The 25,346-nt window shown below is 38.7% G+C and overlaps 2 protein-coding genes across 6 annotated transcripts in view; one reads left to right on the forward strand and one right to left on the reverse strand.

Annotated features, from left to right (window-relative positions):
* Positions 1 to 25,346, forward strand: part of LOC144656151 (uncharacterized) — a 45,536-nt gene that overhangs the window by 16,034 nt on the left and 4,156 nt on the right. For 2 of the 5 annotated variants that reach the window (XM_078516377.1, XM_078516381.1), the window contains 2 exons: positions 648 to 847; positions 3,698 to 6,580. In XM_078516377.1, coding sequence (XP_078372503.1) covers positions 648 to 847; positions 3,698 to 4,807 — 1,310 coding nt within the window. In that variant the 3' untranslated portion in view covers positions 4,808 to 6,580. Of the gene's footprint in view, positions 1 to 647; positions 848 to 3,697; positions 6,581 to 8,688; positions 8,800 to 9,471; positions 9,591 to 10,724; positions 10,920 to 11,571; positions 11,780 to 12,177; positions 12,492 to 12,730; positions 12,960 to 13,714; positions 13,739 to 13,907; positions 14,245 to 14,828; positions 15,180 to 15,465; positions 15,493 to 16,733; positions 16,924 to 17,621; positions 17,817 to 21,460; positions 21,540 to 21,784; positions 21,910 to 22,827; positions 22,975 to 23,527; positions 23,691 to 24,301; positions 24,502 to 25,346 lie in introns of those variants that run through there. The other 3 variants (XM_078516380.1, XM_078516378.1, XM_078516379.1) reach the window with 3 other exon arrangements.
* LOC144656241 (adenosine receptor A3-like) lies at positions 19,259 to 20,352 on the reverse strand. Its single transcript, XM_078516482.1, has one exon. It carries the CDS (start codon positions 20,252 to 20,254, stop codon positions 19,259 to 19,261), a length of 996 nt encoding a protein of 331 aa, XP_078372608.1. The 5' UTR covers positions 20,255 to 20,352.

The raw sequence follows: 25,346 nt of genomic DNA on the forward strand, positions 1-25,346 counted from the left end.
GAGAATATTACAAATAGCCAGAGAGTGAGTTCGAAAATTTAAGAGCAGCAATTGTCCAGGTTTAACATGAGGTCTTAAGGAAAGCACTTTACAATCCTATACTGACGACCTGTTAAAGTAACGTGTAGGTAAATGCTAGAGGGGGGGGGGGGGGATAACCCGGGAGAGACTAGGATGTTATCTAGGGGACTAGCCAATGATCAATCATTACGTTCTCCGGATTGTTAAAATTAGACCAGTTCTACCCGACCTCAATTCACCTTACTTTATGGTGAGTGTCATTTCCCTGCATTGATAATTTATGGAATTGTATGGTAAGGTAATGCAAGGCTTTCCTGATCTCACCTCACCACGCAGTACCTTACCTTTTCCTTCCTTACCCTACCCTACCTTACGTTCTCTACCTTTCTACCTTACGTTCTACCTACCGATCTACCCTACCCTATCCTACCCTACCCTACCCTACCCTACCCTACCCTACCCTACCCTATCCTATCCTACCCTGCCCTACCTTACCCTAACCTACCCTACCCTACCCTACCCTACCGGTCTACTCTACCCTACCCTACCGGTCTACTCTACCCTACCCTACCCTACCCTACCCTCTTAGAGGAATTAAGACTTGAACTCATTTCATTATTCCTTAGATGCTATGGCATACAGAGGAGATGTAATTGGTTGTACTGTCAAGTTTGAGTTGGCAGCAAATGGCAAGATTCCAGTGGTTTTCTCTTTAAATGGAAGACAGATCACTCAGGACGAGATACTTATGGAATACACCCCAAATGAGAAGTCACTGTTCCCTTACATAGCCATGGGACACGTGGGAATCAGAGTGTTGGCCAAGGTTAGAATATTTTATATTTAAATAGAATACCAAACACGGACAGTTGCGCAAGTACAATATTGACACAAGACCGACTATCAAAATTACGTTACCGTCAAGTAAACAGTGTACAGAAGAATAATTATAATTTATATATTTACCCACGTTACACAAAAGAGCTCATGAGCTCGTTAAGAGGTACGTGCATCCAAGATCGAATTGGAATATAGAAGTCTCGGTATTTGTAGAGGCAGAAAAACCGGACAACCCGGCGATTAAACCTCGGAGTAAGGACGAGAACCAACAACAAACTGAACCCACTATGGTGGCGGACCGGAATTGAACCCGGCCGGGCCACGGGCCAATAAGCGTTTTTATCCATTTCAAGGAGTGAGTAAATGTTTCGCAAACGGCACTTGATAATTTGATAATATTAAGGAAAATTTCAAAATTTTCTTTTGCCTTCTTTTGCTAACTAGTTTTTGAATCACTTGTGGCGCCACTTCAACATCGATTTATTAATTAAGAGCTGCTTGAACATCAGTATTACACTTGTTCAAATAGTCTGGCAGGGTTGCCTCAGCTCAGCTGGAAGTGTTCAGGGAAAAAATAAAATTATTGAAGGTCTCGATTTTAATTACCTTTCGACACCCCTAAAAGTTGACATTTTGAAGAAAATTCAGACAAAACTGCTTTCTTTATCAGCCATATCTGGGTTGAACATAGATATGACAGATATAATCCAAAATTTGTTTTCCTTCTAATCCCAGTTGCGATCCAGCGACACGTTCCATGTCCAACCTACTACTGCAGGAAAAAACGAACGGGAAATGGAAAGAGAACTCATGATCATGACAATCTTGAATAGAATTGAAAACTTTAAAACGCAAACAGTAAAACAGGTCGAAGAAGCTTACGACGTTATAAGAAGCGCGGAATTTGGGCTCCATCACTCACAATCAAACCGCCGACGTTTATTTAATCGGTTAAAATACAGTTTTGAAAGCGTTAAGGACTTGTTTCGAACGCCACTAGAGGTGGACGAAAGTCCTCGCTTAACGAGAAGAAATTTGAAGGATCTTTGCACGAAAGATGAGATGGATCACAAAGGACATTGGCCTACGAACACCGAACTTTTGACAAAAATAAGTAATAATTTGCAAGAGATTGAAGAATATACGGCTGACATGAGCGGCAGATTTCTTAAAAGACTGGAATGTTTGAAGACGGATATGAAGAAACATTGCGATGGGTTAAAAGAAATGGATAGTTATGTTGAGAAAGAGTTCAGCGAAGTTATAGATGTGATAAGACAACATTGTAAAATGCATAAAGACGACAAATTTAAAGAAGACTAAAACATGGTTTAATTTCAGATAAAGGAGTTTTTGCAGATAGGTTTCTGTCAAGAAAAGTTAGAAACCAAATTTCTAGTTCAGCTTTAACTTTTTAACCTTTGTGACACTCGGCTATATAACAAAAGGAAACTGACTGATCCAAGAGTTGTAAAATGATAAAACATGCTTATTGCGAATTAAGTATACATTAATCAACAGTAGGCAATATTAAGTGTTTGTCGCCTATCGACTTACACTGGTGCAATGCAAAAGAAATTTCCACCTATTTACAAGACAACAATGAAAATACCCAAGATTGTGTAAAATTCAAAATCTGCATGCATTACATAGTATGATAAACAATTTTAATAAATGAGATAAACTCACTGAGTCACCGTTATCAATTCTGTGTGCTACGCTAACTTAGTTTTTTTTTATTGCAACACAAAGACACAAAAAAAACTTAAAGTACAATAACTTACAATGCGCTATACATGCTTACATTAGTAACGATACAATAATTTACATCAAAAAGACAATGACTCGCACTTATTACAGAGACTTTCCTTGCATACTTATACTAAGTTTAATTTTACTTACAATAAATTTACTTACTAACTCTGTATCGTTCTGTATTACGCCAACTTAGGCCTAGTTCAGACGTCGTGCTTCTGCCGTGTCGAACTGAATTGCAATTAGGTTCGACTGTAGTACGGCAGAAGCACGACTCTGATTCAGACGTCGTGCCAGAGTCGTACCAAATTCAGGAGTACTGAAGCTACCTAACAATAAGTCAGCGGTGATCCAACAAAAATGGCGCCGTTTTCCAAATTGCTGCAAAAACTCCTACATTTAAAGTCATTGCAAGACTCAAGAAAAAGACGCAAGGAAAAGTAACAGAAAAAAACTTTTCTTTTTGCAAGTACGGCGAATGTTTGTTTCTTTGACCGACTAGTTTCCGAAAACTTGCTTATTTCAGATTCAGCCTCTCTAGCTTCTTCTTGCCTTGCTCCCTCTCAAAAGTGTCATCTACTTCGTTGAATGAAACATCCTCGACGTGCTTTTTAGCAGAGAGAATTTCATATGTATTCCTTTGACTGGCCGCCATGTTTTTTCAAAATGGCGGCTGAAAACGGAGAAGACCATGCGGACGAGTTTGTGCGCAAACTCCGTAAAGGAGAATTATTCTCGGGTCTCCTCGTAACTCCTGGCGGGAACGTAATCCCGCTAAACTACATTTATATAATTTATGAATTTGGTTTGGTGCGGCAAAAGCACGACGTTTGAATCGCTGCCGTGCCAGAGTCGTGTAGCAAGGCATGGCGTGTCGAACTAAATTGCATTGCTTTGCCGAACTCAATTGAAAAGTTTGATTCAAACGCCGTGCCTCTGCCGCGCTTTTGTTGAACTTAATTCCTGAATTTAGTTCGGCACGGCAGAAGCACGTCGTCTGAACTAGGCCTTAGTGCTGGATAATAAAGGCAATGGAGTGGAAATATTATAAAGAAAAAAAATGTTTCCTTTCTTATCTCAGATGCGATCCAGCGACACGTGCCATGTTCCCTCAACAACAGCAGGACAAAACGAATATCAAAGGGAACGGGAACTGATCATGACGATCCTGGAGAAAATTAAGAACTTCGAACTAGAAACGCATAAACAGGTGGAAAAGTCTAACGAACTTATGAGAAGTGCAGAGTGTGAGCTTGAATACACAGCATCTAGCCGCCGAGGTTTGGGGAAGAAGCTAGTAAGAGGTTTTGAGAGCATTAGGGACTTGTTTCTAGGACAGACAACGAACGAGTTAACGATGAGCAGTCCTGTCTTAGCTAAAGCAAACTTGAGGTCACTGGTCGAGAAAGATGAGAGTTACAACAAAGGACACTGGCCTACTAACACAGAACTGTTGACAAAAATAAGCGATGAACTGGCAGAGATTGGAAAATACACATCTGACAAGAGTGGTGAATTACACAAAAAAATGGAAAGTATGAAGGTGGATGTGGAGAAACAAAGAAACGAGTTAAATGACATGGGCAGTTATGTCGAGAAAGAGCTCAGCGAAGTAAAAGAATTGATCCGAAAGGAACGGGAACTTATCAAGACGATCCTGGAGAAAATGAAGAACTTCTGTCTAGAAACGCATAAACAGGTTGAAAAAACTGAGAAACTTATTGATAGCACAGAATGTGAACTTCAACTCACAGCATCTAGCCAGCACCAGCACAAGCATCGGCTAAAAAGAGGTTTTCAGAGCATTAGGGACTTGTTTCAAAGACTAATATTCCCGGCCAAAGCAAATTTAAATTTAAACTCGAGATTGTCGACACTGCAGTTCGATAAGAGTTACGAAAAACACTGGTTGATTGATTGGTCTAGTCAGAGTAACATCGCACAGTTGACAAAAATAAGTGATGAACTGTCAGAGATTGGAAACTACACATCTGACAAGAGTGGTGAATTCCATGAAAGAATTGAAAGTATGAAGACGGATGCAGAGAAACTAAGAGATGGGTTAGAAGACATGGACAGTTATGTCGAGGAAGAGCTCAGCGAAGTAAAAGAATTGATTCGAAAGAACTGCACGACAAAGTTGAAGAAGACAAATTCCTGGCCAGCATTGGGGTCATCAGAACATAAATAAATGGCGATTTAATTGTCGTAATTATACATCATCTCTTTGAGATAAAATTTGAAACACAGTTTCTAATTCAGTTCATAACAATATTTAAACTGGTCTGACACTGACTGAAGTACTGAACGTAATATACAACGTTTACAATAAAACTTAATAAAAAACGTTGTATATTGTCAGACCAGTTTACATTTTGTTAATTATGCCTATCCCTGACTGCAAATTCAGCACTTTTCGCATAGTTCAGTTCACTTGTCGACGTTGCAAACTATTAAATAGTATTTTCGGAGTACTTTAAATGTTGTACAAAACAAAAGTTTCGGGGATAAACCCTTCATCAGTGTAAATATACACGAATGATGTCTTAAGATAAACGCTTGAGCTTAATTTTGTAACATTCAAATAATAATAAAGTAATAAAGGGCAGCCTCGAGCCAAGTGGTGCATACTGCCTGAGCTTATCCCGGTTTCGATAGCATTAAGCAGCTAGGAATATTCCTATTCCCCCCTGGATGGGATGCTAGTCCATCGCAGGGTATATTGCCTATATCACGGGCGCTTTGCCGCAAAAGTAAATTTCTCTAGATGGAAGCTGAGAAACGAGTTGGAAGAGGGAAAGGGGACAAAAGGTCTGAAGGTCACAGACAACGTGTCCTTATAGGCCTTTATATTGCTGTTGGAGTATATTTTTGTGAACGTCAAGCTTTGAGTGTTTCGTTGAGTTAGTCATTTAATGTTAGTTGAAGCTTGTAATACCGACAAACAAAGTTGACTTTGTCATTCTAACGTTTCCAGGTCAATTTCTAAAGCCAGGAAATATTCTTTGGTACTCGACGCATTGCGTTGGTCGGTAACATAATTTGCCTTGTTAAACTACTATTCAAATCTAGTCTAGTTTAGTTGACCTTGCAGTAATTGGTAATATTGGTTATTTTTTCAAAGAGAATAAAACTATTTCTGCAACGTTTTCAGCGCTCCAATGTTAAAGTGAGAGATGATTTTTGTTGAACTCGTTTAAGGAAATAACCTTTGTTATTGATTTAGTGCTTTTGTGTTGTTTTAGAGTAAGTACGTGAGCGTACGGATCAAAGAACTGCGGAAATCTTGTTTCCGTAACCATCGAGTAATGAACTTTTTATATTGTAATTAGAAGTTAGCTAACCTACGCAAATATTTATGCTACCTTGTAATATAGCTTTAGTTTTATGCTTGCTGCTATAAAATTAGGATCACGTTCACTTAGGTTAAAACGCATTTTGTCGAGATACAGCTGTATTGGTACCAAAATCTACAGTTTAAACGCTAAATAGAGGGAAAGGTAACCGAATGCTTGGAACAGGCTTCTATCAAGGCAATTAGTCAAAATTTGTCTTATATTATTATCTTTGTGTAGGAGCGAATGATCTCTCTTGGCGAGTCGGTGACGTCACTGCGTATTGTCCAGAGTCCCACCGGCAATCGACCCTATATCGTTCCCAGGGTCCACTCTCCTCCTTCTCCGGAACGAGGTTGAGTCCCGCAGAGCCTTTTTTAGCATTCCGTTTGCGTCACGCAATAATCCTGTGCACACTTTTCACTCCGCGCGCTGAGGTGTCTTGCAAGTCGCAACACCCTCCGAGAGGTAAATAATGTTTATTGTCTGTTTCAGTTCATAGCCCATAGTCATAGCCATAGCCTACAGCCTTAAATTTAAGCAGATGTTTATTCAGTTTATTCTTATAGCCATAACTATGTTGTAACGTAGAAATTTTTGGTGATTATTTATTTTTGAAGCGGTTATTATATTTTGTGTGCATCTTATACAGTACATAAATTCAAACAATTTCATTTGAACTTCTCACTTCGTCCCAAGTTGTAACTGATCGCTTCCACTCCTTGATATCCAGGGTCTTAAAGTTTAATATAAACACGATTAATGGCTTTTGTTTCTGTTTTAAAACAATGAATAATTATGCTCGTCTCCTCTGAGTAGAATATTTAATGAGGAAACAAAACGCTCGTGTTTAGCGGCAAAAGGGTTATCTCCATTTAAAAGTCATCAAACCATGTTAAAAAAGTAAAGGAGTTAACTGAGAAGGCTCACAGAGTTTACACTTAGAATTGCCCATGGAAAGAATTTTCAGGGAAAGACTGTTCAAGCATGTTCAAGCTTTCATGTTAGACGACGGGCAGTCTGCGTGAAGCGAACTGAAGAAGCGCGAGTGAATCCGAGTGGGAAAATGGCAGGTGGACTGCTTCCAGTTTTTGCGCGGCCATTTCCCACTCTCTTTTTTTTTTCCACGCGCTAGACAGACAAAGAATAAAATGGATACTTGTGGTCTTCAGAATACCCGGCCACTTTTTTGCATCTCATTGAATAACAAAAGTGCTTATTGTGTTACATGTACGCCTCGTTCAATAAAGCGTTCCGACCGACACAGGTAAATGAAGTGGCCAATAATATTGACACGCGTATTGACTGAACTCTTTTTACAGTGTTTAAACAGTTCAAAATGACAGACTGAGAGATATACTTTCATTTATCGCAAAGCCACATTTTTTTTATGATAGTACATTTATTTTTCATATGTTTTTGTTCAATTGCGCTGTACACATACAATATTAATTAAAAAAGGCCAGACCTCGGCCAGACCACAACACCGGGAGCTTCGTGCCCTACTCTTTGCGAATAGTATGTGACTTCCTTAACGTCCCCTGCAATAAGACTGAAGAAACAGGAGACGGTGCCTACGTTTAATTTTGTACCGATTTAAAACAGAAACGAATCGAATTTAAGCAGTTAGAAATAGCCGCCAAAATTTTACTATAGGTGTCAAAACAACTAAAACGCCGTTTTACGTTTAACATAACATAATCTTAATCAGGCTGATGTGTCACTCCGTGCTCCAACTTATGCCAAACTTTTTTCCGCAGTTTCGCGTTTTCCTCGCCACGACTAACCCTGGGTCTCCGATGATGAACACAACGTAACAAAACATAATTTTATTTCCTCGACTTTCCTTTTTACACAAATTAAAATTTCAAACTTTTTTAAGATGACAACTTTAGACAAATGTATAGGAAATTAAAAACGTTACTGAACGCTTTCAAGCCCAGACACATCCTTCAAACTGGGCGAATAAAAGCTTTTGCCGAGTATCTTAATTTACAATTCATAAGTTGTCCAGAATTCAAGTTTTTGTAAAAGATATTTGCCGTCGGATTCCCATATAAGCACTGTAATTTCTACCCGTTTTGCCTACCCGTCAGTCGACCGTCAAAATTGCGTCGCAAACCGTGATAAGGCCTTTTGCCAAACTGGTCTATTTTACGGAACGACTTCCATAATCACCTTGTTTAACTATCTTTGCCCTAGCTGAAGTAGAAGTGGCTAGTAAATAAAGTTGCCTGATAAATATAATACATGCAAATGATCATTCAAATTTAAGCTTACAAGGAAAATAATTGAATAATGATGATTTCGGGGGTGAATTGGTAGTATCTTGTTATAGCCTTGGCTTTTATGATAAGAGAATTTTCGAATCATGAATTTTCGAATATGGCTTTGGATCGAGCTTCTAACTTGTAAGGAATATGGACGGAGACTTCAACGAAGGAATATTAGTGGATAATGAATATTTCATCATATTATTCCGGTAATATTAGATGACACGTCAATTCAAGTTTGACCAGTTTGCTCAGCTGTCGAATAAATGGTCATACGTGGTTATACAAGTGAAGAAAAAACCAAGGAAACCTATTAATTATTAGCACACTGCTTGCGAAGCCAACGTCGCTAGTTTGATCTACATTCGATTTTCATCGTTTTAAAACCCTGTAGCTTTGCTGTTTCAGGTATGTCAGTTCAGTGATAGTCTTGAACGTTAACACAGAAAATGTATATACTCTAGGACGTCAGGAAACAGAGGATACTCTTATCCATTAATAAATGGCGAAAGCACACGAAGAGATCGCAATGGAAGAATTGAGAAGCAAAAAAGACAATAATTCTGAAGAGCGAGGTAGGAATTAATCTTTGCATGTTGGATTTTGATGATTTTTATTGTTGTTTCTGTCGTATAGAGCATTGATAAGTTGCATTTAATTGAGTGTGACTAATAAGCACGTTATTAACCGAACAGGTGGTTTTTGCGGGGGTTTGATAGATCCCGGAACAAATATGGGGTTCCCATTACTACAATAGATAATTTCACCCCAAATCTAGCTTGTGAATTAAGTACAAATTCCCAAAATTGTTGCAAAGAATATCCGCATTAATGTGAAAGGAAAGAGCCAAAGCTTTGAAAGCATTTGCGTTTAAACGCACCACTAGGAGCCCATGGGCTCCTGGCACTACGGCTAAATTTTGAGCATTTACCGTAAGCACGCATTAGACAGGGCGCATAATGGCTTTTTTATTAAAAAAAAAAAATTGACGTACAAGGTACATAGTTTTGTTGCCTTTAACCCCCAGGGGTTAAAGCCAAAAGGTACCCATATACATCTCCACAACAGTAAAATGTTATATTTTTTTAAAAAAGCAAGACTTTTGGGGATGGGCGGTTTTGGAATTGACTGATACATTTAAACCTTGCTGAAGTGAGAAAAGCGGGGTCCTCAAGAAAGCTTTTGAATTAATGGCCCCCAGAAAGTTGTTTTGCTAAATTGATCTCTTTTATTTCACCTTCATGAAGCGTTTGAAGAAGAATTGATGAGGAGCATAAAGGATGGTGATGTTGATGATATCACTGACAAACTTGCACCAAGAGCTCTCACAAAATGTGACACCAATGCATTACTCATGGCTATGAAGGTGAGTAACGTGGCTTGGTCCAAAGACTTCCCATATTCAGCTGCTACTATGGTGATGATCGTTCTACCTTTAAGTGGTTTAAAGTCTTTATTTGCTCAAGTCAGTGTGTTCTGTTTCAAATGTGTAAATCTAAATTTTATTTTAAGAGCATTTTAAAAGTAACCCTGTAGCAGAAAAAGGTATAAAAGTTTTTAAATGCAGTGGACTACTCGACGTAAGAGGAAACAAGGCGCCGTTTAGATCGATCTTTGGGGTTAAAAGTAATTTGAACCAGTCCAAAACAAGATATTTTGTTCCAGTATATTTTAATGGTTTCTTTTACAATTTCCCACGAAAACTCTGTCTATTTAACCAAGATGTTTCTCTCAGTATAAAATACATTCATCTTATTAACCAAGTGCAGGGGCTTTACTGGGAAAATATCAGCCCGAGGTCTTGAGAGTCCGCGTAGAAAAGACCGAGGACTAATACAGTGAAAACCAGCGAGTAAGAACCTAGGTTTTTTCAGGTTAGCCTAGACAGGCTCTAACATAAATAGTAGTTAACACAAATTTAGGCTATTTAGGTTCTTGATAGTTTCTTATTTTTTGGTAAAAAACTTAAATTGTTGCTTATAGAACTTTTAGTGATATTCGGCCTATTATTTGTATAAAATGTGCAATAGCAAAAAAGCGTTTACTTATAAAGGAAGCACTGATCATTTAGAACATGACAATACAGTATATACATGTACAGTAAAGCCTTATCCAGACTTATTTTTCCAAAAGTAAACATTTTCAGTCAGTTTTAGAAAATAAGAACCTGTTTTAAAATTTTAGGTGAAATAGGTTCTAATAAAATTGGGGTCTAATTTACAAATATTAGGCTAACAGGTTCTTAAATGTTAGGTTCTTACTCACGGGTTTTTACTGTAGTCATTAACCAGTTGTTTCAATAAGAGGTTTAAGCGATTCGTGTGAAAAGCCATTTTGTAAGCCATTTTATTACGCGAGAATCATTCGAGACAACACCGGTCTAATAGTTAGAGATTATTGGACCGGCAGTGGAGCAATATGATAGGTCGATTTTAGCTATTGGCCCTCTGACCACCCAAGTCGTGTTTGTAAAGAGTGTTACAATATTATTTATCGGCAGGTAAATTTTGAGCTTCGCCGTTTAGCAAACAAGAAAGGGCCGGACGAAGATGAGTTTACTATGCTGGCTAACTCAGTTGACGAGTTCACGACTTGTTTACTTGATCCTTTAAAATCCCACACGGAGGACCGTCGTGCCTTTGGGGATTCTCTTGATGACGTCATAGACGCTGGGATTTCTTTGGAGCAAAAGAAGGTGACTTTCGATTTTTGTTTCGTGAAAACAATGAAACAGGCATATTCATTACTTAGCAGCCATGCCAGTTGCTAGGCAGCAATGAGAAAATGTGAAAAATCTAGCTTGCGAACTGGCTCCCGAGTGGGGTATGCGAACAAAGCGAGCGATAGAGCGGGACCTGAGGGGGAGTAGGCCCCGCTCTTTCGCTCGCTTCGCTCGCGTACCCAACTCAGGAGCGTGTTAGCAGGCTAGAAAAATAGTTCTCGGTTCTTCACCTCCTTGGCTACGCTTTGTAAATAGCCAACTTGTCTGCCTCCTGCTAGTAAAACATAAATAAACTACAATCATGAATTTATATTCAACCAACTTATATATTGACTAGACTAACGTAGTGACTTGCGGTACATGCAATTTGCACCAGTGAACATTTTTTAAAGTGTTTGCTGAGATCCAACAGCAAAGCAAAGAATTTACAATAGAGATACCGTTACCGCTTTTTATATGACTGAGTATTCCGATAGCAAAAAAAGGTAACAAAAACAGCAACTGTCTTTGAGGGCTGAACACTATATTGTACCCAATATATCCAATAACCTTTCTCTGACTAAGAGACTTAGATGGATGACAGTTTTAAACGATCATCGTTAATCAATTTTATCAATTTTTGTAGTTCTTTGCTCACCCTGTGATGTACAACTTGATGAACAACAAGTGGTGGGGTACATTTGGAAGAATGAAGAGATCATCCTGGTTGGATTTACGATGGAAATGGTTCCTCCTTAACCTCTGGTGTTTGCTTGATATAGTGTTGTTTCCAGTCCTCTTCGCGGTATTTTATATCAAGCATCGTGTCAACAAACGTAGACGTTTAAACAGAGGTAAATATTGCTCAATAGCTGAACAATAGTATGGTAGAAATGTCTACTATACAGTCTTCTTTGATTTAGCAACTGTGTTTGAAATATCATTTACGATAGCAGTATAGTATAGTGTTTTAGAACTTCTTTCAGAGTAAGAATTTTTTTGTAAATCTATTGATGTTTTTTACTGTTTTAGCTATAGTCTGAATCATCAAAATTTGTTGAAATAGAGTTAAGAATATACAATACGATTTCCGAATAGCAAAAGTTATTCAAAAACTTTTCGTTTCCCGGGAGATAAGTTGCATAACCCAAGTATAGCATTTTTATGCTTCGTCTTACTTTCAACTGCCATTCGTTTTCAAGGAAAGCTATCACTTACCAGAAAGACTTTTACGTTTTTAATTTATTTGCAGAGACAGAGATCGCCTTTGTTATGAACGCAACTTCTGAGATTGCCAACGAAGCCTTTGATCTAATGAAAGAATCCACAAAGTATGTGATGTACAGATACAAGAATCAGCCAGTGAAATATCAGCTCTTTGTTCACGGTGAGGATTCATCTTTGGGGAAGATTAATTTTGACAGCGAAACCGTCGACTTGGTAGCTCTCTCCGACACCGTGGATCAACTGACAAGAGGCACGGAGGAGATTCCTGCCCTTCATGAAGATCTCGAGAAAGTATGTGAAGCTTTCAAAAGCAGTTCAGATCGACAACATGCTGAAAAGGTTGGTGCAGGTGTGCTTGCTCCGGTCAAAGATTTTAAGTAATCGTGTTTTTTGGTACTAGGCTGTGGTTAGCAAAATATAGAAAAGGAATAGCATTCAGTGTACGTCAATAAAAAATATTTTGCGTTTTCTTTCTTTAAAGCATAATAAAATTCTTTTTCCTTCACTTTTACAGACTTTAAGTTACTGCCTAAAGAATATCTTTAAGTTGTCAAGTAAGTTTGTCCTATTTTTGTCAGGTCTTGATTTTCTTCACGGATCACAAAACATGCTTAAAATCCCAGAAAGATCTTGTAAAGGAACAAGTCAAGAAAGTCAAGGTCGACATGGGAATCAAACTAGTGCCAGTCGGTATCGGCTCACATATCAACATCCGGGAACTGGAGAGAATCAACAATGATGGACGCGACGCCATCCATTTTGGGGAATATGAAAATCCTAAAAACGTTGGAAAGAAAATTATGCACGGTAAGTTGCAAACACTGCTTTATTTATTGTAATGTAATGTAAAAACTTTATTTATACACGGGAAACCATCAGTTACAATAAGCTCAAGTATTAAAGAAACTGAAACTAAAACTGCTTTACATGATTGCCGTGTGGGAATCCGATACGTCAGCTACCTTCTTGATAATTTTCTTAAAATTATTAACTGATGCGGCATTTTTAAGACATTTGGGCATGTTATTCCAGAGTATAGCGCCCCTGTAAGAAAAGCTTCGTTTTAAATAGTTGGTATTTGGTTTAGGTAGCGTCAGCTTTCCCTCAGAGTCTCTCAAGTTATAAACAGAGTGACGCTGAGAGAAAAGGTTTTGTAGGTAATCTGGGGCAAGTCCATTCACGGTTTTATACATGATTGCCACGAAAGAGATCAGTGTTCCGTTGGTTTCGTGAAGGAATTCTGTACATTTCTACAAAATTGTCAGATTAGAATTTTTGCTTTCCTGTAACCTGTGGAGAAGACATATAATTTTTGCTTTCCTGTTAACCTGTGGAGAAGACAGGGGACAGACACCCTAGAGAAAGAACAGTATGGGAGTTGATAGAGGGAATGGCGTGCAGCAGGTTTCCCAAGGTTGGGATTTAGGAGAAATAGAATGTGCCCCCCCCCCCCCCTCCACCCCCACCACACCCTTTAAATATTTATGTTGAACGTCTCAAAACCATTTTAAAAAATAGATAGCACTGCCACGTTAAATGTGTTTTTGTTTCTCTTTCTACAGAGTTACGAGGAAAGGATTTGTATGGTAAGTACTGTTTTTTAAAACGATTTTTAATTATTGCAAGGTAGGCGTTTGTTAAGATCTTCAGTTGTTAATGAACAACAAGCATAGAGAGTACAGCTTTTAAAAACGAAATACATGATCTCTGTTTTATTTTATCTGTTTACATGATTCATTTGATTTTTGTTCTCAGAAAGCTACTTGGAATACTTTACAACTCCTTACTTTGTTTTTCTCCGTGACACGCTGAGCTACCTGGCCCTCCTTGCGTTACACTTTGCTTTTTGTCTTGAGACATCAAGCATTCCGTTCAGCGGTCTGGAGTGGGCTATTTTCGTCTTCTTCCTGGGAAGAATTTTAATGGAATTTCAACAGCTCCTTGGAGGACAAACTAGAGAGACTGGAACTAAACAGAAGGGAACAAACTACAAACACTGTGCTGAAAGTGAGGAAGAGACAGAGCTCAAAATTACCGACAAGAAAAGAAAAGCGGCCATATTTGTGCTCAGGCTGTGTAACAAGTATCTCAGGTACATGTAAAGTACTGTGGTAGTTGTTTTTTTTTGTCGTTATATATAATGGTGTAATAAAATCAAAATATAATATTAATATTATATAAATATATTTAAAAAAAGGCCGACGTTTTAATTTTGATGGTAAAAAAAAACAAATAATGAATAAATAAATGCTTCCTTATCTAGCCTATTGCTGGTTTGCAGCTGACGTCACGGCGGCCATGCTGGGGGACAAAAACAAAGCGTTTCTCTGCGGTGGGAACCAAACTCTTTTATAATGCAGATCCTGCTAAAAAAGTTTTCATTGTTTTGTCCACCAAAATGCCCGCCTTGTCACGGGTTGCAAACCAAAATGGACGGGCAGAATTTCAGTCAAAGAGCCGTGAAACGTCATCAATCCCACAACTCACTGCGTAGTTAAAAGATGGTGGCCTCGAAACCGTAAAAGAACGTTGTTTGAAGTGAATTTTCAAAATAATGATAGCGATTTGCACAATTTTATTAGTTTATATGGATTACATGACTGATTATGAAGAAACATTGTTGGTTCCTACTAGAATAACCGGGACAATAATATCATTCAATCTATTTCTTTCTAGTGATCGATGGAACATTTTGGACCTTCTAACCCAACTGGTATATTTAGTGACGTTTCTGCTGAGGATTGTCACTTGGACCGAGTCTGAATCGATTATCAACAATAGAGCCCTCGTCATCGCTGGTTATCTGTACGGCCTCAACACCATGTTCCTTACCCTCAGAGCATTTGGTCACGTGATGGAGACAGTAAAGAAAGTTGGTCCCATTCAAATCGCACTGTTTCACATCATTGGTGACGTGGCCACGATATTTTGGCAGTTTCTTGCAACTATTCTGGCTTTTTCCATCGCCATCACAAAGGTGTACATGGCTGAAAGATCATTTCTACTAGAGACCAGCAGCGAGAAGTCGTGAGTAGAAATGTTAAATAAAATAAATTACTTTTATCCTTGCATTGTCGCTGTGTATGGCGCTTTTATGCTTGCAGAGGACATTGCAGAAGACTGCAGCAGAAAGCAGTATTGGGAACTTGACATATCCCAAGTACAGAAAGACTGACTTGAATCATCCAAACCCTTTAACGCTATCTCAAAGTGAATTAATCGTTCGGCGGAGAGAAACTGAGAAAGAGAACAGGCTATAATGAAATAAATTGCATGTTAGGCACTAATAAAACCCTATATTGCTTTTTTGCAGTGCTTGTCAAACATCTGGACTGGCCTGGTGAGTTTAAATAAGTTTTTCTGTACTTACAAACTAACACCCCCAAAAATAAAGGTACATGCATGATTTAGGTGAAAAAGATCCGTGCTATTGAAGTAAAAGAAACGTGATTTCTGTATAAAAGAAGCGTGATTTGAGTGCAAAAGAAGCTTGATTTTGTGCAAAAGAAGCGTGATTTGAGTGCAAAAGAAGCTTGATTTTGTGCAAAAGAAGCGTGACTTGGGTGCAAAAGAAGCTGATTTGGGTGTAAAAAAAAGCGTGATTTCAGGGTAAAAGAAGCGTGATTTGGGTGTAGAAAAAGCGTGATTTGGGTGTAAAAGAAGCGTGATTTGGGTGTAAAAGAAGCGTAATTTGGGTGTAAACGAAGCGTGATTTCAGGGTTAAAGAAGCGTGATTTCAGGGTAAAAGAAGCGTGATTTGGTTGTAGAAGAAGCGTGATTTGGGTGTAAAAGAGGCGTGATTTGGGTGTAAAAGGAGCGTGATTTGGGTGTAAAAGAAGCGTGATTTGGGTGCAAAAGAAGCGTGATTTCAGGGTAAAAAGAAGCGTGATTTGGGTGTAAAAGAAGCGTGGTTTTGATGTAAAAGAAGCGTGATTTGGGTGCAAAAGAAGCGTGGTTTTGATGTAAAAGAAGCGTGATTTGGGTGTAAAAGAAGCGTGGTTTTGATGTAAAAGAAGCGTGATTTGGGTGTAAAAGAAGCGTGGTTTTGTGTATGAGAAGAGTGATTTGGGTGTAAAAGAAGCGTGGTTTTGTGTATGAGAAGAGTGATTTGGGTGTAAAAGAAGCGTGGTTTTGATGTAAAAGAAGCGTGATTTGGGTGCAAAAGAAGCGTGGTTTGGGTGTAAAAGAAGCGTGATTTGGGTGTAAAAGAAGAGTGATTTGGGTGTAAAAGAAACGTGGTTTGGGTGTAAAAGAAGCGTGATTTGGGTGTAAAAGAAGAGTGATTTGGGTGTAAAAGAAGCGTGATTTGGGTGTAAACGAAGCGTGATTTCAGGGTTAAAGAAGCGTGATTTCAGGGTAAAAGAAGAGTGATTTGGTTGTAGAAGAAGCGTGATTTGGTTGTTATTTGAAATTGCATTCTCACAGCGGGAATGCAAAAAAAAGCAGCCGACAAACGGTCTCCATATCCTCCGTGTTACGTTACCTACGACGTCAATTTAGGCAAAAACGTGATATTTTTGTTGTAAGCAAATCAGTGCTGTTATTAAACCCACAATTCCAACATTTTGTTTTTACTCAAAGTTGGTGGTCGATGGTAAAGCATCTTTGTTGGTCTCTGCTGGGAATAGCTGAATTGGATCCTTTGGACTCAGTTGACAGTCCTTCAGTGACACTTGTCCACTTTCTTTATGGAGCTTTCCTTGTCATGGGAGTCATTCTGCTCGTCAACATGATGATAGCACTACTCTCTAACACATACCAACGAGTTGAGGTATGACACCTCACTTTTAGTGCCAATCTAATAAGTATAAGATAAAATTTATGATTATTTAGATGGGACCGTCAAAAAAATGATGTCTGTCTCAAAGTTACGATCTTCTCCGGGGGAAGGGACTCCCATATGAATGTACGGAGATGCTCTGCGACTCGCTTAGGAGTTTAAATTTCGGGGTTTTAGTCTCACTTAGGATGTTCTGGGAAGAACGCCAATATTTTTAGCCGTCAAAATTTCGTTTAGGGTTGCACGCGAAGAAATACACAAAATAATATCAATTCAATATCTTTAGTATTTTGGTATCTTTCACGGATCAAAAAAGCTTGAGCCACGCCCAGATTGGTCTGTTTTGGGTTTCTTTTTAAAATTTCAGACGAGCATCCCCGCCCCTTTCATATGGGAGATCCCCTCCGGGGATCTTCTACGAACATAATAACTCCCTCCATATTACAAAGTTAATGCATGTTATCATTTAGGTAAACCAATATGTGATGTAATATACTTTAAATTGTTAAAGACCTTTTTACTCAAGCCAAGTGTTTGTACCAACGGAACCCGAGTATTTGACTTTTCAACTCATAAGCTGTAGCAGGAAATACTGTAGACAACATTAGGTCACCCACACTCGAACATAATGACTATCTTAAGGACTAAAATCATCTTGTTTTGTACATTTTCGTCTCTTTTTTCTGAAGGACAATGCTTTGAAAGAATGGTCGTACAAGAAAGCCATCACGATCCAAACATACAGTACTTATCACCCAATACCGGTGCCTCTTAACCTGATATCAAACTTATTTTTATGCATTCGGTGGCTTTGGTGGATGTGTAAAACTTGTTGCAAGGCCGGACACCCACTGAGGAACACGACTTGGAAGAGAAACGAACGAGTAAGTAGTGTTCCCTAGTTGAGAAATAAGTGGCTCTGGGGACACATGATTTGATTGGCTTGATTTTTTTAACAAAAAGAATATATCGTCTAGCCAATCAAATTGGCTAGACTTTAATTCCCTTTGTTGAAGATCTAACCAATCGAATCATGTGTCCTCAAAGCCACTTGTTTCTCGTGCCCCAGGCTCTGCTGGGTAAGAGGGACATGCAACTCTGGAAACGAGAATAGCTTACTGGAACAAAAATCTGACATTAGGTTAAACACGTGGTTAAACAATGCTTGAAAGGTTTCGGTTAGCTTGTTCCTTTAAGCGAACCTATAGCTCGGTAGATGGAACGAAACCATCGGAGATCAGATCTAGAAACCAATATAAACAATCCACCTGAATACTCTTGGAACGTTCATTTTGCGATCTAACATCGGTTCATTAATAATAATAATAATAATAATAATAATAATAATAATAATAATAATAATAATAACTAGTGGTAACCAAAGGTTAGAAAGTGTGGGCCTTGACGCACTTAGAAATGGTACTGGTACGAGAGTACGTAATTTTAGATGGCAGTGTCAATAAATAAATGATTAAATGGACAAAAGACAATTATCCCGAGTAACGCGTCACGCAAGGAATGCATGTTGTTATCGTTTTGGGAAGTGTAATCGAGCACGCAGTGTGAATTGAGATGTGATTTTTCTCAGTCGGTTAACTCGCTATGTTGTGCTCGCCTTTTATTAACGTGGCGCGATTAATAATAAATCACGCTTAATTGCCGCTAACCGGCCGCGAACCAGTCAGAGTTGTTTTTTGTCGGATTGACAGTTTGGTGAACTGTAGTCTTGATTTTCCTCGGTCGATAAACTCGCTATGTTGTCAGTGTTATAACGAATTTCTCGAGAATAACCGTTGTTGGAATCATTCACTTTGCCGTGGTTTATGCGTGATACAATCAGAGCAAATTTTCGCAAAAGCAACACCCGTAAAACAAGTCTGCAAATTGTAATGTTTGCAATCTTCCATGTGACAGAAGCCTAGATCTTATGTGACAATCGTTCATGGAGAACAGATTTTCTCTTCCGGTGTTACGACAAACTGTCGTGATTGACACATTTTTCGCATTCCGATCGTTCTTAGTGGAAGAACAAAATTTTCAACTTCTGTTTTCTGTTCGCCCTTTATTAACGTGGCGCGCACGCGTAAAACGCAATCCGCTGGTCACTGTCAAGATTAGGGTTGCGGGCCTCTCTTGGGCCCGCAATAAATCAGGTAAAGGAATTTCAGTGAGTAGACAAGATTGCAAATTTTTATGTATTTACTTTTGTACAAGAACAATAGCTAATATCTGAAATTTTTAAGCCATCGTGCAATTTGCATCATCATTGGAAACGTCCTTTCGTCAGATATGTTCGTTACTTAACAGTGAGATAAACATTTTCAGACTACTGATTATTATAGCTTTGTTGATTTCCAACAACCACTATTGTGTCCACTTTTCTAAACTGTCTCATGATTTCCTTTACTGCTCGTCGAACCTCTTTGATCTTCCAGCAGAAAAGAACTGGATTCAGTGAAGAATTAAGGTAAACTAGGGCAAATGCCCATCCCTGAGCTAATAAAACAGACGAGGTAAAGCCTCGAACAGCCGTTAGTACCATTACTACAGAAGAAGGAAGATAACATGCTACTAGTGTAAGGTGAACCCACAATGCATTGTGAACAGTCTTCTTGTATCGTTCCATGTTTAGTCCAGAGCTTGCAGTCAGTCCAAGAGGAGAACTTCGTAGTTGTATTTGCCGCTGACGTCGAATTGTGAGAAAAATTCTTGAATAAGAATAAGTTGAAATTAGAAGCGGAAGTAGATTGATTGTACATACACCGGAAATGATAAGGTATGGATTCATGTCCGAAACGTACGTGAGAACGCCTGTCACGCTGGTTGAAAGCCAAAAAAGGACGACAACCGCACGAACTCGCTTAACGGTTACAACTTGTCTATATCTTAACCTCAATAATAGAGCGAGAAGCCTGTCCACGCTTATTGCGGTCAGTGTCAGTAGAGATACGCAAGAAAATATCGTGTTGAAGACGTACATCAATATTTTGGCCATTCGACAAAGATCCCAACTTGCAAATAAAGCTGAGAAAATAAAAATAACACATAGTGGTAGTCCGATTATGCCAACACAGAGATCGGTGACAGCCAGAGTGCGAAGCAATATTTTTGATGGAAGATGAAGAGATGTGTCCTTATGAAGGGCGGCTAGGATCAAGCTGTTCCCAAGAGTAGCTGTTATTGTTAGAGAAATGTATACAGGCACAAGTAGTTTGAAAGCGAACAGAAGGCCACTGCCTTGATCGTTATCGCCATCAGAAACAGTACAAAACAGAAATCGGCGAAGAGCTTCTTTTCTGCTTTCATCGCTGAAGTTTGACATCTTTCCATGCAGAAATTGCTCCAGTGGACTTGTTATAAGGCAAGTCAGATGTATTATGTCGCTTAGTTTCTGAAGTTATCGATCGATGCAGTTTTTTGTCCTGAATGCTGGTAAAGCGATTAAATAAATTAGGTTGATGCCTGCATCTGGCCGCTGTGGGTTTTTGCGAGCATAGCTTTCTTTTTATTTTATTTGGTAAGTGTTCCTTTGTACACGGATGTTTTATGTGATTGGTTTGATATGACATGGACGCTGTTAATGTTATATAGTTAAATCCTTTTCTGCTGAGTACCATTACTTAAAAGAAACAGAAACACCCACTTCAATTTACGTTTTGGTCATTGAAATGCTTTCGCAATGGCCATGTTAATTTTTTCAGTCGGAACGTCATTGTAGAAGACCACTTTTCCTTATTCTATGTTCATAATATCTACAGCTTAAAAAAAAACATTGAACATATCTCATGCTCCTGATTCTTGCTCCTGAAAAATTATACAAATATCATGCGTAAGCTGAAAAAGAAAATATTTGACAACCGCAAATGTAAACGTGTCCGCTGTCATACGCTAAACGTCTCAGTGTGTTAACAATCAGGCTGGACATTTCATCCTCTCAAGTCAGGACATATCATTCATTAAACACCCGCTGCAATTTAACTTATTGGCACCAATATCTCCTGCGCTCTATTCTTGCGTATGAAATGCTCAGTGAAGCTGAAAAGAAATTGTTTGAGAACCGGAAAAACATAAACGTGCTCGCTGACATCCGGTAATCGTCTGTTTTAACTAGAAATTTTATCCTTTCAAGTTGACATATCAGCCATTAAACACCCGATGCAATTTAACGTTTTGGCACCAATGAAATGATTTTTACTAATGGTCATGTCAAGTTTTAAGTGGGTATACATTTCCTGCAGTAAGTGCAGAGGTTCTTTTTAATATCGAAAGTCTTGTCTGATTTGGTGTCAGCTGAATGTATAGTGGTATTCTGTACATTCACGAATTTTGCTTCCTGAACAAATAATCAAATTACTTTACGGCTGACAAGAGTGATTTGAGTTTAAGAGAATATTTTACACCTGCAACAATTGCTAATGTGCTGACTTTTATCCGCTAAAGGATACTAAAATGACAGTATTTGGATATGTGATCAGTTGAATTTAAAACGTTCATTAATAGTTAATTTCTCTTTTTGTTTTCTTGCCAGGGCAAATCGCTGGACGCTGTAGTTGAAAATCTTCAACTGACGTACTTTGCAAAGTATGGCTACTCATTTCCTCTCACAGGTAAAATAATCTAGTACGCAAATTTATTAGCTTTTTGGGCCTAAAAACATTTCATGACATTTCATGACTCTTCTACTTTATCGAAAATTCCAACTTTTTACCCACTAGATAAGAGAATTGGTAAATTCAGTTCGCGAATTTTGAACTAGGTCTAGAATTTTGAAAACAACTCTTTTCAGACTACTTCATGGAATTTGTTTGTGCAAAGTCTCTGTGAGAAATTTCTCCACTTCTTTTCTTTGCAGATGAAAGAAAGATGGACCATGTTCTTCAAGAAACTGAGAGAAACCGACAGATGGCCAATCAGATTGCTCACAGAACATTTACCACACATGGGTTTGATGACGGTGCCTTTCCTACTGGTCCGAAGGTTTCAACTAGATTTCTATGCTGCAACATAACTTTTTTTGTCATCGCTACGTTAGTTTTTTTAGCTTTAGTTAGCGGAAGTCCTTTTTCCCGCGCCTTATTCTTTTGCCGCTCACTTGAACTAATAAGTTCCGTGCTCATGACGTGCGCGTAAAAATTCAAAACCCAGCGACACCCAATCACACAGATCTCTTTAAAACTACGTCATCATGATCAGTATGGAATTTTCGGGTCCAGTCTCTTACTTCTCTCCAGCGGGAAAAGGACATTCTCGTCCTCAGGGCAGCATGTCCCTCTTGGCTTAAGAGCCAATAACTAAAATCAACCAATTAGAAAGCTTCACTGCCAGTCCAATATTTTTCATAGCATTATACCGGGTAAAGTTTTCATTACTCTTTTGTGATCATAAAGTCAAGGAAGCTAGGCACCTTGCTTGAAGATTATCGTCCCTCGTCTTTTCAGAAGAAAACCACACTGCACGCGATTGGTAGTGTGAAGACATGTGGGAGGAGACAAGGAGGCAAGCGTGGCCGAGTGGGTTGGGGCGCTGGTGTTGTAATCCGGAGGTCCCCGGTTCAGACCTGCCCTGGCCACTAGCTGGATTTGTTTCTCGGTTATCCCGAGTTCAAATCCCGACCACGCTTTGTATATAGCCAACTGTCTGCCCCTGCCAGTTGATTTTCCTTTTTTCATTTAATATTTGTTTCCTCTGTTTCAGTGGAGCCTGTAACAGCTATCCGTAGAGATAGAAGCTAAGTGCATGACCACTATAAACACCATTTATTATTTATTATTATTATTATGTGGTGGACATTCTCCCAGAACGGCTCTTGTGTTATGTTGATAAGTATGTATCTTTCTTCTCTTACATCCTGGACCACTTTAGCTACACTAATAGAAACTTCTTTTTACTGATCAGGCCTGGCAAAGCCAAGGAATAAGAATCGAAGGATGTCTTTTGATTTGCGAAGGAAGCGAGTGCTGTTCCACATGTAAAGATGACCCGTCTGATAATCATGGGGCAAGATATCTGTTTCCTTTCTCTCCAGAAACTCCTCATTTTGAGGTAGGTATTCTATTTAAGTGAAATAAACAAACAAACAGTATTTTTAGGATTTGTGCTCAGAAGTCGAGCAGGCCGTTGTTTGCAAGCTATTGAATTCAGTTCTTTAAAACAAAGAAAAATATCATCGCTCGTTTAAGCCATAGAAGCTGTCTGGAAATCGTGAAAAGAATATAAAAATGTTAGACTTTTGTGATGTTTGATTTACGGTAGCCTTTTCTTCTTTGGTGAATAACGACCTTTACCATAAGCCATTTTTTCTGGGGGCGTTGTGCTGGTAATGGGTGCATTTTGATAGTCAGTGATAATGTTGATGTTGAGGGATAAGTACTGCTGCTGTTTCTGCTGCTGCTGCTGCTGCTGCTGCTGCTTCTCTGGCGACTATACAATGACGACGATGCTGACGCTGACACTGTTGCTGGTAGAAGTGGAAAATTGAAGGGTTTTATAGTCGATAACTTTTCATAAGATTACATGACTAATTTCACGTGCCCTTGTTTGTACTAGTCATTTTGATAATTTTCAAATAAAAACTTACTGCCCTCCCTACAAATAGGTTCTAATTCAAGAAACAGGAGAGCGGCGGTTTTTAGGTGTGGGTGTTGTTGGGAAGAATTATGGCAATCACGCCATGCCAGGCTGGCTGGATGGGACCGTGGGATACCACATTGATGATGGCAAAATATTCATTAACTCCCCGGATGGAAACGAGTACGACGGTAAGGACCTCTTTGTCCCAATCCATGAAAAGATGTATATAGAGGATATGACACGGCGGCGCGAAGATATGAATTTTTTTTTGAGTGGTAAAACAATATTTTATGAATGAGAGAAAAAAAAAAAAAAAATATTTTTTTATTTTTTATATAAAAAAAAAAAAAAAAAAAAAAAAAAAAAAAAAAATTTTTTTTTATAAAAAAAAAAAAAAAAAACAGGGGAAAAAAAAAAAAAAAAGAAAAAAAAAAAAAAAAAAAAAAAAAAAAAAATTAAAAAAAAAAAAAAAAAAATACACACGAGAGGCAGTGTTTCATCGGTATATCCAAACACCGAGAAGAGAGTTGAAAATACGACGCGACGGGGACTATTTTTGACGAATTCGGGTGTTTGGTGGCCGTGACCTGTCTCGGCTTTTTATATCTTCTAGATCGAAACAAAAACTACGGAGTAAACGGAGAACTAAAATCGTGAAAATCTATGCTAATTTAGACCGGGTATCCAAACCTCCTTCACGGTTATGATTTCCTGTGTTTTGATTTGATGAATTATTTATGAGTTTGAGAAGGCAATGCAAGGCTTTTCTTATCTCACCACTCATTTCATAATTCCTTAGATGCTATGGCATACAGAGGAGATGTAATTGGTTGTACTGTCAAGTTTGAATTGGCATCAAATGGCAAGATTCCAGTGGTTTTCTCTTTAAATGGAAGACAGATCACTCAGGACGAGATACTTATGGAATACACTCCAAATGAGAAATCACTGTTCCCTTACATAGCCATGGGACACGTGGGAATCAGAGTGTTGGCCAAGGTAAGTGTATTTTATATTTTAATACAAACACGGACAGTTGGGTAAGGACAATATTGGCACACCACCCATTATCAGAACTGCGTGACTGTCAGACAGAGAGCGTAAAACCAATAAGGGTTTTTATCCAATTTAATTCAGGAGAGAGTAAAGGTCCCGGCGACAGGTTGCTGCGACATGCCGCCTAGTGTGACATGGGACAAACTATATCGCTGTGTCAAAATTTTGTCGCCGCGACCTGTCGCACGAATTCAAACTGGTTTGAATTTGTGCGACACATCGCAGCGACAAAATGAGCGATAGCAGCGTTGTCACAGCGTGTGTACACGTCTGCGACAAGTCGCTGCGACAAAATATGAATTAACCAATGAGGGCGCGTCATGTATTTTCGCCATATTGAATATAGAAAACTACTTCGCATTCCCACTCTTCCAAATTCTCTGTTTGTGCACCAAACAAACACCTTGTCGCAGCGACTTGTTTGTAAGCAGTACACACGGAGCGACTTGTCGCAGCGACCTGTCTCTGCGACTTGTCGTATAGTGGGTTCCGACCTTAAATGTTTCACGAAAGACACTTGACAATTTGAAAATATCAGAGAATATTTCAATTATTAATTAACAGCTGCCTGAAGACTGCACTTGATCAAACAGTCTAGCAGGGTTACCACAGCTCAGGAAATGTTCATTCAAAGAAAAAATAAAATTATTGAAGGTCTCGAATTCACCATTCGTCACCCTGAAAGTTGACATTTTGAAGAAAAGTCAGGGAAAATTGAAATTATAATGCCTTTGATTAAATATCATTCGCCTGTGGCTGGAAGAATCATTTTAGGTAAATGTGTTTAC

The sequence above is a fragment of the Oculina patagonica genome, chromosome 6 (assembly GCF_052425735.1).
Source record: "Oculina patagonica isolate OP01 chromosome 6, crgOcupat, whole genome shotgun sequence".
Lineage (NCBI taxonomy): Eukaryota > Metazoa > Cnidaria > Anthozoa > Scleractinia > Oculinidae > Oculina > Oculina patagonica.

What these genes read in the sequence shown, in the direction of transcription:
- LOC144656241 (XM_078516482.1), bottom strand. Translation starts at nt 20,254, where the DNA reads ATGTCAAACTTCAGCGATGAAAGCAGAAAAGAAGCTCTTCGCCGATTT.